Consider the following 12,241-nt stretch of genomic DNA (forward strand, 5'->3'; position numbering starts at 1 on the left):
GTGTGTATATACCATAGAGAGGTGGCTATATATGGGGCATAGAGCAGTGTAGGTATGTATATACCATAGAGAGATGGGTATATATGTGGGCTATAGCAGTGTAGGTATGTATATAAAAGAGAGGTGGGTATATATGTGGTATAGGGCAGTGTAGGTATGTATATACCATGGAGAGGTGGGTATATATGTGAGATAGAGCAGTGTAGGTATGTATATACCATAGAGAGGTGGGTATATATGTGGGCTATAGCAGTGTAGGTATGTATATACCATAGAGAGGTGGGTATATATGTGGGATAGGGCAGTGTAGGTATGTGTATACCATAGAGAGGTGGGTATATATCTGGGCTATAGCAGTGTAGGTATGTATATAGCTTATAGAGGTGGGTATATATGTGGGCTATAGCAGTGTAGGTATGTATATAGCATAGAGAGGTGGGTATATATGTGGGATAGAGCAGTGTAGGTATGTATATACCATAGAGAGGTGGGTATATATGTGGGCTATAGCAGTGTAGGTATGTATATAGCATAGAGAGGTGGGTATATATGTGGGATAGAGCAGTGTAGGCATGTATATACCATAGAGAGGTGGGTATATATGTGGGTATAGTAGTGTAGGTATGTATATACCATACAGAGGTGGGTATATATTTGGGCTATAGCAGTGTAGGTATGTATATAGCATAGAGAGGTGGGTATATATGTGGGATAGAGCAGTTTAGTTATGTATATACCATAGAGAGGGGGTATATATGTGGGCTATAGCAGTGTAGGTATGTATATACCATAGAGAGGTGGGCACATATGTGGGCTATAGCAGTGTAGGTATGTATATAGCATAGAGGGGTGGGTATATATGTGGGATAGAGCAGTGTAGGTATGTATATACCATAGAGAGGGTATATATGTGGGTATAGTAGTGTAGGTATGTATACACCATACAGAGGTGGGTATATATTTGGGCTATAGCAGTGTAGGTATGTATATAGCATAGAGAGGTGGGTATATATGTGGGATAGAGCAGTTTAGTTATGTATATACCATAGAGAGGGGGTATATATGTGGGCTATAGCAGTGTAGGTATATATATACCATAGAGAGGTGGGTATATATGTGGGATAGAGCAGTGTAGGTATGTATATAGCATAGAGAGGTGGGTATATATGTGGGATAGAGCAGTGTAGGTATGTATATACCATAAAGAGGTGGGTATATATGTGGGCTATACGAATGTAGGTACGTATATACCATAGAGATGTGGGTATATATGTGGGTATAGTAGTGTAGGTATGTATATACCATAGAGACGGGGGTATATATGTGGGCTATAGCAGTGTAGGTATGTATATACCACAGAGAGGTGGCTATATATGTGGGATAGAGCACTGTAGGTATGCATATACCATAGAGAAGGGGGCATATATGTGGGCTATAGCAGTGTAGGTATGTATATACCATAGAGACGGGGGTATATATGTGGGCTATAGCAGTGTAGGTATGTATATACCACAGAGAGTTGGCTATGTATGTGGAATAGAGCAGTGTAGGTATGTATATACCATAGAGAGGGGGGTATATATGTGGGATAGAGCAGTGCAGTTATGTATATACCATCGAGAGGGGGTATACATGTGAGATAGAGCAGTGTAGGTATGTATATAAGATAGAGAGGTGGGTATATGTGTGGGATAGAGTAGTGTAGGCATGTATATACCATAGAGGGGTGGGTATATATACGGGATAGAGCTGTGTAGGTATGTATATACCATAGAGAGGTGGGTACACATATGGGCTATAGCAGTGTAGGTATGTATATCCCATGGAGAGGTGGGTATATATGTGGGAGAGAGCAGCACCTGTAAGACCCCTTTCTGCTCATTAAAAGGTTTATATCACTCACCCCTGCATGGTTCCGAAGCTCTCCGAGGTTTCTTTGTCCCTTTTCTAAGCAGTGATATTCCTCTGCTGTCGCTCCCCGTGCTCTGTTTGCCCTAGAAGCAGCTCGCCCTGCGGTGACCGAGGGGGGCCGGGCCGGGCCGGGGCGGAGCTCCCGATGCTGTGTCCCGAGGTTATCCCGAGGCAATCCCACGATATCCGAGCCCTGGCAAAGCCAAAGCAGCTGCTGAGCCAGGCCAGCGTTGAGAACAGGAGCGCTGCCCGGACTGAGTCGGCTCGACCGGGTCAGCGCGCGGAGGGTCCCAGTGCTGTGCCTTGCTCTTTAACAAGTCTCAGCTGGGACTCGTGTGAGCTGCTCATTGCTGGGGGTGGAAACAGCGGATGATGGGCTGGCAAGAGCTTCCTTTCTGTTGCACTGCGCTTTTTCTTGTCCCCTCTCCTTAGCCTTGCACTGCAAAGAAAGAACAACATAAATAATCCAGAGGAAGGTTTTGAGCAGGTTTGTTAAGGCTGTGGGCGGCCTCTAGACTACCTTTCACAATTGCAATCACTTTGTTAAACATGCAGGGGCCAAAAGTTAGTCCCAGAATTAACAATATTAAGGGTCCTGCAATGGTAGATAGTAACTAACTGATAAGTAGAGGGACAGGACGATTGCTCTGTTTGTAATGTTAATCAAGCTGGTGCTTCAAAGACTGCCAGAAGTCATGAAGATTGTTGGGAGAAGTAAAGGACTCTTACAGACCACCATCACATTTTTGTATGCATGTGGGAAACTTTATGGAAAATGATGGAATTCATGTGTAGCCTCATATATGAGGATGGCCTGTATACGGGGACACACGTTAGGAGTTATCCCCCGTGTCTCCCGGCGCCGCAATAAAGAATACCTGCTTGTCAGCTTGAAACTCTGTTGGCGAGTTTGCTCCTGGAGTTTTCTCCGAATCAGAGCAGAGATGGCTGAGTCTCAGTAGAGCCAAGAGGCCAGTGCAGGGGGCAGTCACTGGCCCAAAGCTGATTCTGTTGGTTTTGAGTACGATACACAAGAAATACCAGTGAATAAAGTGCCAGAGAATGAAGCTCTTTCTCCCACACGTGTCACACACAGGATATTTTTCATAATGATTTATCCAACAAGTAACTGTGAACAGTCTTGCCAGGGGTCTTGAGTCTAAAATATCTGTAAGAACCTCATATAGAGAAGAATCTGATTGTAAGCATCCCCATAAATTGCCTGAGGCCTATGAAGGTCCCCTACTTGGATCAGAATCACATACAAGATATATGCAAAGAACTGGGGGAGATGAAATCTCCTCTGAGCTTAGATTTAAGTAACAATCCCCTCTCTTGTAGTTTGCAGCAAGCTGCGGTCCCTTTGTTAGCTCAGACTTTACAAAACAAACTTGCATGAAATTCCAGTACAGATCTGTGGATACCTCTATCACAGTGAACTGTTTGGCCTTTCTGACAATCGTCTCAAATATCTGCCTAAAGAAATGGTAAACCTCAAAAACAAACAAACAAAAAAAAAATCAAGGAAATTTACCTCCAGAAAAATAGATTTCAAAGTTTTTTCCCAAGGAGCTTTGTCATACTGCTAATTCAGAAATAATAGATCTAAAGTACAAAATATAATCAGTGTCATCACAGAAGATGACAATCAGATACAGGAGTTATTTGGTCCTTTGTTTTAATTTATATTTTATTGATACTTCCCTTTTGCAAAATCTGAGTTCTTCATTACAGCTGTGTGCCATCTTTCTTTACTACAGTGAGAAGGCGTTCACCACCTGGTATGCACCTGAGCCTGGGTTATTCATCACTGTATTCAGGCAAGTAGAAGAAAGCAAGAATGTGGAAACACTGACCTTTGTGTTGAATTATAAAGATGAAATCCCAATTGGCCAGCCTGCTTCTGTTGTTTTGAGTCTTTTTTTTTTGTGTACACTGAAAAGTAAGAACTGCATTTGCTTAGACTCAATACAGTGACGTTAGTGAGGCTCTGGCACAGCCTGCCCACAGAAGTTGTGGCTGCCATCCCTGGAAGTGTTCAAAACCAGGTTGGAGGAGGCTTTGAGCAACCTGGTCTAGTGGAAGGTGTCCCTGCCTGTGGCAGGGGGATTGGTACTGGATGATCTTTAAGGTCCCTTCTGACCCAAACCATCCTGTGATTCTATCACAAACTGAAACAGAGTAGATAGCAATTTAAAAATGTATGTAGTATTATTAATGCCTTTAACACCACTAACATTTGCAGTTCATTTGATTTGTTTGGAAATACGGAGGATGATTCCAGGCAGGCAGAACACATGCACTTCTACTGGAACCTGCCTTTCCATCCTGTCTTACGGAGGTGTAAAAGCTGTTCTGAGAGTATCCCTACACTTCTGCAAAACTCTTCTCTGATGTTTTGACAGTCTTTAGTTAACAGTATTTTGAATGACTGCAAGCTGTCAAATCCTTAGTGTCACAGCTCATCTCTGAGGTAGCTTGGTGACAGTTTGTAAAACACCTGTGTACAACAGGCTTATTTTAAAGCAGGGAGTCTGCAGAATGCAATATTCAGCAACGATTCTGGGTCCTGCCGTGTCATAACGCCTTTGTTATTCAAAATAACCATGACAAATACCCCTTACTAAATTCTAGTATGCCAAATTTACACGCAGCCATGTCTTCCCACAGCACTTTACAGCTGTTTGGCCTACACACCTGATGTCCTTTTCTAGTTTTTATTCTGTATTGCTCGATGACTCCTTAAACCCCTCCAGAATTTCATTTGCAGCATACATAAAGCATAGGGAAGCACCGGGATCTGCCACTGCGATTTAAAATGCACAAGCGGGTGGGAGCAGACCTCTTTATTCAGTTTAACTGGTTGGTCAGAACTGCAGTCCTGCTGGCCATCCCCTTGACAGAGTTGCCTTAGAGAAGGTGCTGGCATCTGGAAGGAGGTGGTGAAGGCTCACTGAGACCCGGCTCTTCCTAGAGCTCCACCTCCAGGTAGTGCTCTCTAAATGCTGCGGCTACATAGATGCAGACCTTATTTCTGTTTGGTTCTTGAATCAATGGATACCGAAACACCATTAACACGCCTGCTGGCAGGAGAGAGCTGGGAGTGCAGAAAAGTGGGATGGCTCAGTTTTGATTTTCCATTTTACTAGGTAACTGATGCTGGTTTGATTGTTTGGAGGTGTCTTACAAAATTTTTTCATCCTAAGTGAAGGCAAAGAGAAACAGAGAAGAATTATTCAGAGGCTGCAGAGGAGGAAATCATGGGAAGAAAGGTTTCCAGGAAGACTGGCAGATAGACAGGACATTTAACAGAAGTGCTTTAATAAAAGCTTTTTAATGGCACAATAGATATGACAGACTCATGAGAAGGCAAAGGCCTGGGAAAGTGATCATGAGCAGCAAGTGGTGAGGTTGCAAACAGTCTATATTGTGCTTTGGAGCTCAGAATGAGGACCCAACTAAGTCAAAGCAAGAAACCCCAATGCTGAAGTCCACTTCAGTCAGTAAGATTACAACAAATCTCAGATATTAAACATGGGTCAGCTGCTTTACTGAATTAGAGAGGGAGAGAGTTGAGAGTTTCAAGTGGGAAAGCTGTGACTCAGAGCAGATAAAGCATCAATTTCCCAGTTGGCCTAAAGGCAGATTTGAGGAGGACAGGTATAGAAAAGGAAAGGCATAGAAAAGCAAGTGATCAAGAGGCTGGTGTCCTGCTGTTAAACAGAAATGATGGTAATTCCATATTAGAGTCACTCTCCTGGCTTAAGTTTCTGATTGACAGTCTCTCTTGTTAGCCCTGTATGAAACTGGGGCTCTTTGCTTCATTTCAGAAGTTGAGGATCTCTGTAGAAAATAACTGATGCCACACTGCAGAAATTCCCAGCTACCTCTGACCAAGATACTCCAGTTCACCTCATGTTTCTGAGAGCTGCGGGAGCCAAGCACACTTTTCATGTGGAACTGAAACTGGAACCAGAGAGTCCATGGAGACCCTCACACAAAACTATGGATTAAACAATCGAGAGGTATCATCACACCATGCTCAGCTGCTGGTTATAACCCTGACCAGCCAGAAGCTGATGTTGGAAGGGTCACCTAGACTGAATATTGATGTACATCTGCATGAGAGGGGTCCTAGCAAGTTAAGAAAGTGCAACTTTGTGCCTCTCCTTCACAAGATTGCTGTAGCATGTAGATATACTCAGAGCTAATTCAGCAGTACTTTATCCCTCAAGCTGCCTTGGGATTTCTCTAAGACTCCTCACCCAGTGGGCAGATCTTATCTCTTTACTTCCTAAAATACCTTTCCAATGAATAATCCCACTGCAGTCTTTGAGCTCACTTGTGGGTTAACATGCTCCATGACACGAGTGACTATGCCGGAATTCAGCGCTGTTTAAGCAAATACAGAAAAATGCCAAATAAATTATCAAATAAAAAAAAGGAAGAACTACTTACACATCCCAAGTTGGTGCTTTTTCTAACAGTTCTTGGTCACAGATCAGGGCGCTGTGCTCTTAACTAGAAGATGCCCTGTGGCTTTCAATAATAGACTTTGCTTATTTCCTTCATCTTTAGGGTGAGTATAAGAACATTGTCTATGTTACAAGGTGTTGTGAAGGTTAATGGATTAATCCTGAATGTGGGAAGCATGAAGGCACTGTGGGAACTCCCACTGGCTTTCATACGCTGTAGATCAGACTCTTACATCTGAAAGTTTGTTTTTTGTTGTTGTTGGGTTTGGTTTGTTTTGGGTTTTTTTTGTGCTGCATGTCATAAACGGGTCTGTACAGAAAGTGCAGTCTGAAACAGCTCAGGATGAGAAGGGGCATCCCTGAAGTTTCCTGAAGTCTTTGCATAGCCTTACCCAGAATGCTTTTGGATTGCTCTGTATACAAACTTCCGTGCTAAGGTAGCAGGACATCTCTCTCACTTAACCTACCACAGCATTTTCCCTGTCCCTGACACCTGCAAAGACACCGATCAACTTGATTTTATGTTGATTCTGTACACAGGACTCATCCACACTATGAGATGGCATCAAAGGCTGAGCCGAGGCAGAACAGCTCCTTATGTATTTTCCTTACTGGACTAATATATAATCCTGAGTTGTCCGGATGCTGTCCAAATCTCACAATTTTACAGATTCACAAAGAGGCAAAAGTTTTGGGGGAGAAGAAACTAAAATTTAGAACATAGAGGTTTCAAGTATTTTCAGACGTTTTTCTTACGTACATGAGGCCACATTCACACTGCCCAGCCACCTGCATTAGCAAACACCCCAGCCACTTCCTGCTCTTGGCAAACCTGCAGTGTGTCCATCTGAAATCATCATTGCTCATTTGACAGTAGTCACTGTGGTATTCATAACACAAAGATTAAGCATATATAGTAGTGTGAGCATGGCCCAGAGAATCTGAGAGAGTATGTTATTAACCATAGAATCATAGAATAGTTAGGGTTGGAAAGGACCTTAAGATCATCAAGTTCCAACACCCCTGCCATGGGCAGGGACACCTCGCACTAAACCATATTACCCAAGGCTTCGTCCAACATGGTCTTGAACACTGCCAGGCATGGAGCATTCACAACCTCCCCGGGCAACCTATTCCAGTGCCTCACCGCCCTAACAGGAAAGAATTTCTTCCTTATATCCAATCTAAACTTCCCCTGTTTAAGTTTTAACCCATTACCCCTTGTCCTATCACTACAGTCCCTAATGAAGAGTCCACCCCCAGCATCCCTATAGGCCCCCTTCAGATACTGGAAGGCTGCTATGAGGTCTCCACGCAGCCTTCTCTTTTCCAGGCTGAACAGCCCCAACTTTCTCTGCTTGTCTTCATACAGGAGGTGCTCCAGTCCCCTGTTCATCCTCGTGGCTCTCCTCTGGACTTCTTCCAACAGATCCATGTCCTTTTTATGTTGAGGACACCAGAACTGCACACAATACTCCAGGTGAGGTCTCACAAGAGCAAAGGGGCAGGATCACCTCCTCCGACCTGCTGGTCCGCTCCTTTTGATGGAATGGATGGAATAATCTGCGCATGCAGAAGGTTAAATAAGTTTTTTATAATTGTGGAACTATTTCAGGAGTTCTTATGAGACGAGATCGCTAAAACCTGGACTGTCTTCTAAGTCAGAGACACATAATACTTGGTTCATGTGCTGCTTGTGAAAGGCCTTCCAGAAACCTTCAACCTCCATCAACAGTCAAAACGAATGTTTCTTTTGTTGTCTTGGTTAAAGCTTTCCAGTTGTTCCCGTTGTAATTCTGAAAGGACCCATCTTTGCATCCCCAGTTCTGCCAAGGCAGGTTGCTTTGTCAATGCTGCTGACAACTCACTGAACCACATCCCACAGTCACGGCAGGACGATGGGCGAAGACTGACGTCCAGCTCTGAGAGTTCTTTGAATACTGTTAAGCCTTGACAGAACATGACCCATCCTTCCTCAGATACATTGTTATTATAACTCAAATCCAGCTTCTGTAATCTGGCTAGGTGACCATCCTGCGTCAGCAATGCTGCAAGAAATTACAGACACAAACACAACTAATACATCCTCACAACTGCCTTAAAAGCTTATAAGTAAGAATAGTAGTATTTTAATACCATATTATTTAAGACTTTTCAGCAGTCAAACAGCAAGATTCAACTCCTCAGCAACATTAAATCACATGCTGTTGATGTCAGAAAAACTTTTATCACAGCTGAAGGAGTGTACAACATTTAAAACACAGGCAATTCAAAAGGAACAGAAGTATAGGGTTAAAATTGCATGACAGCCTGAAAACCTTTGAGTCAGTTGGATAGAAACTGTATGCAGTGCTAATTAAAATAGGCAGAGAAGCTTTACAGGGAGACAACTACAGGCTGGGCAGAGATGGATCAAGAGTAGCCCTGACGAGAGGGACTTGGGGGTGTTGGTTAATGAGAAGCTCAACATGATCCAGCAGTGTGTACTTGCAGGCCGGGAAGCCAACCATATGCTGGGCTGCATCACCAGCAGCAGGACCAGCATGTTGATGGAAGGGATTTTCCCACTCTACTCAGCTCTCATGAGACATCCCCCCCCCCCCCCAGAGTACTGTGTTCAGCTAGGGGGCCCCCAACACAAGAGGAACATGGACCTGTTGGAGTGAGTCCAGAGGATAGCCATCAAGATGCTCAGAGAGCTGTAGCAGCTCTGCTATGGAGACAGGCTGAGAGAGTTTGGCTCAGGGGAGACAACAGGGGAGATAACAGTCTTCCAATACCTAAAGGGGGCCTACAAGAAATATGGAGAAGGACTTCTTACAAGGGCATGCAGTGATAGGACAAAAGGGAATGTTTTTAAACTTAAAGAGGGTAGATTTAGATTAGACATGAGAAATTCTTTACTATGAGGGTGCTGAGATACTGGAACAGGTTGCCCACAGACGTTTTGGATGCCCCATCCCTGGGCAAGTGTTCAAAGCCAGGTTGGATGGGGCTTTGAGCAACTTGCTCTAGTGGAAGGTGTCCCTGCTTGTGGCTGGCGGGAACCAGATGATCATTAAGGCCCCTTCAAACCCAAACCATTCTATGATTCTATGATTCTAAGATTTAGAAAGAGGAAAGCAAAACTAGATGAGGTTGTGTGATTACAACAGCCACTTCTCACTGTGGGTGGGTAATGGTCCCGATATACCCTAAAGGGAACTGGGATCCCTAATGTACAATTGGCAAAGGAGACACCCATCAAGGGTGGTGTTTATAAAGTCACAAATATTCAGGCTTCATCTCACCAGCCTTCAGATTACAGGGCCTTAATAACTGCCACGCAGCTATTGCCAGTCTCAGACACTCAAAACACATGAGTAAGGCCCACAGAATCACAAAGATGATTATAAACTAAACAGGTTTTTAAGGGATCCTAGAACTGATTCCATCATCAGGTTTCTGTTTTCCAGTATTTCTCAGCAGCTGCTAAGAGATGGGCAAAAGTATTTCTGATTTGATTCTTCTACAGTAGTGTGACACCCTGAAACACACCTAATGGACTGAGAGCTAATAGTGCCTGTATTACTGCCTGTCAGCATGTACATTTTCTAGAAATTACTGGACACAGAGCCAGCAACTGAATAAAATAAAACTCCTCACAGGCAGTTTAAACATCTGATATAAAAAACAGATGCAAACCCTACATTTTCCAAGTGCTGCCTTTTTGTATTAATACTTAAAACTACTAAAAGATTCTTTGTACTTTGTACACTTTTGCACTGTGCATGATGTACAGGACAGCCAGACTTCAGTAAAATAAAAAGCCTTTCTGGGTAAAATATTGCTTAATTTTCCATCTTTTCATTTGATTTACGCAAAAACGTGCTCAGCCCATAGAACAAGTGCCTTCTGAATTGTGGTCTGAATGCCCTGGCTCCTTGACTGTTAGTAAATACCATGTTATACGTACTTAGAAGTGCCAAATCTTCATCCACCAAGTTACAGCTGCTCAGTCTTAACACTTGAATCTCCATTGCAAGCTTTAGTGCTCCCAAAAGCAGCTTTAAGTTCCCACCAATGCACTTATTCCAGGAAAGGTCTAATATCTCCAGTTCAGGAAGGTGAAGGGCAGCCTCAGCTGAAAAGATTAAGACCAGCAACTTCTGCTTACTGAGAGAAAACAATACAGCTTCAATAGACAGCTCACCAACAATTCACCTGTAAACAGGCTTCTAACAGGCTGCCTACTTGTGCGGAGAATGACTTATTTCATCCTAATAAAAGTCAGAATAAAGAATATAAGAAGGGCCTGCCTACAGAATCTGTAAGAACTCTGTGGAGGGGTTTCTTGTCTTTATGTTATTGGCTTGACCTTGTCCCATTGAAGCCAATTTAACTTAACAGCTTGTTTTTAAACCATTTTGTATGAATTTAAAGACAGCAAATTCTTGCTGTGAACTCACCATGCAAGGTGAAATGCTCTGTATCTTTTGACAACACCAATTTCCATGATGTCGCTCTTCCATATTGTAATGATATAAATACAGTACTTTTTCCTGCAGGGACCTCAGACCAATTTAGCTTTCTACTGCTTCTGCTGAAGGCAGTAAAATTTTACTACAGGTTTCAATGTCACTAGTAAACAGTACAAAATAAGTGCATTTTGTGGTAACTAACTGATCCCTCCTAGGGGTACTCAGGTTTCATGTGCCATATGGAACACTTACCGAAAGTACAGTGTAGCCACTAATCCACTGGGATTTGCAATAAGTAGGCAAAAGAGACTGAATTTACATGTCCCACGTTAGACCGGACTTTTCTTCATAGCTATGCAGTCTCTTTTCTACTAATGCAGCCATTGCTTCAGTTCCTCCACTGCCCCATGCTTAACTCTGTTCCAGAGAGTTTCTACTGAAACTTTCACCAGCAGTGAGGTGAAAAACCTTCAGTCAGAACTTTACCCCATTAAACTGCAAATGCAGTGTTACAACCAAACTATAATTACAGCATAATATAAAATCATGTTTTCCTTTCTCTTCCCAAATTAGGAAGTATACAAAAGCTCGCTATCAGACAAAAGACTAAAAGGACTTCATCCAGTTAGGTATAATGGGCGAAAACAGACAATGGCCTGCCCTTGCAGCTGGGTCCCACAAAGCACCGGTTTCATCACAGGCTTTTTCAGCTGGGACCTGTGGTATAATGTAGCCATAGTCTCTGGAGTTCAGCCAGTGGAGAATGAAGTACTTATCCCACAAGGATACGTAGAGAATAGACACTCTTTAAAAAACCATTCCTATCTAGTGATGAAAACGACTCTTCACCTAAACCACAATTGCTGATGGCCACAGATTTCAACTTCAGTAACAACCTGAGCCTGCTCAGAAGAGGTCCAGATGAGACGTCCACATTTTTATTCGAGGATAAATTCAGCTCTTGAAGGCTGGAGAGTAAAGGTATCACCTGGGCTGTGAAAACATGAAATATTTATTAGACAGTCACCAATCCAAAACAAACATGTAGTTGTATACTTGCTTGACATAATTTCTGCTCTTTATAAATCAATCCAAAAGTGAAGGCCAAATTCTGACACTCAGATTTATGGTGAGTAATGTTTTAGTCCATAAATAGCCTTTTTATTTTCAGTAGGAATGTTTAAGAAATTAGGTATTACATACTGTGTGGAAGGTCGTCAGAACACAGCTTCCTTTGAAATTTTGTAGGTGAAGTAGGGAATTTAACATTAAATGAGATGGGGGTTATTTCTAAATGTCTTTGCTGATAACTGAAACTCCTTTGTATTAATGCTATTATTTTCTATTAGTCAATAGATTAAAAATAAATTATGTTTGCTATTAGTAATAGTCAGT

The 12,241-nt window shown here is 42.7% G+C and overlaps 1 protein-coding gene across 1 annotated transcript; it reads right to left on the reverse strand.

Moving 5' to 3' along the window:
• Window positions 1–7,945: 7,945 nt before the first annotated feature.
• On the reverse strand, window positions 7,946–10,881 carry LOC133217141 (leucine-rich repeat-containing protein 31-like). The gene is made up of 3 exons (XM_061362303.1): window positions 10,835–10,881; window positions 10,342–10,541; window positions 7,946–8,434 (listed from the first exon to the last, which is right to left on the reverse strand). Exons 1-3 carry the CDS (start codon window positions 10,879–10,881, stop codon window positions 8,115–8,117), a joined length of 567 nt encoding a protein of 188 aa, XP_061218287.1. The 3' UTR covers window positions 7,946–8,114.
• Window positions 10,882–12,241: the final 1,360 nt, after the last annotated feature.

This window comes from Neopsephotus bourkii, unplaced genomic scaffold (genome assembly GCF_033783945.1).
Source record: "Neopsephotus bourkii isolate Nb327-2 ecotype Australia unplaced genomic scaffold, CSIRO-AGI_Nbou_v1 NB_1118, whole genome shotgun sequence".
In the NCBI taxonomy this organism is placed as follows: Eukaryota; Metazoa; Chordata; class Aves; order Psittaciformes; family Psittacidae; genus Neopsephotus; species Neopsephotus bourkii.

What these genes read in the sequence shown, in the direction of transcription:
- LOC133217141 (XM_061362303.1), bottom strand. Translation starts at nt 10,881, where the DNA reads ATGGAAATTGGTGTTGTCAAAAGATACAGAGCATTTCACCTTGCATG. An exon ending in AGAGCATTTCACCTTGCATG is followed by an intron (nt 10,542 to 10,834) that starts GTGAGTTCACAG and finishes GTTTTCTCTCAG; the next exon opens with TAAGCAGAAGTTGCTGGTCT. An exon ending in TGAAGATTTGGCACTTCTAA is followed by an intron (nt 8,435 to 10,341) that starts GTACGTATAACA and finishes AATTTCTTGCAG; the next exon opens with CATTGCTGACGCAGGATGGT.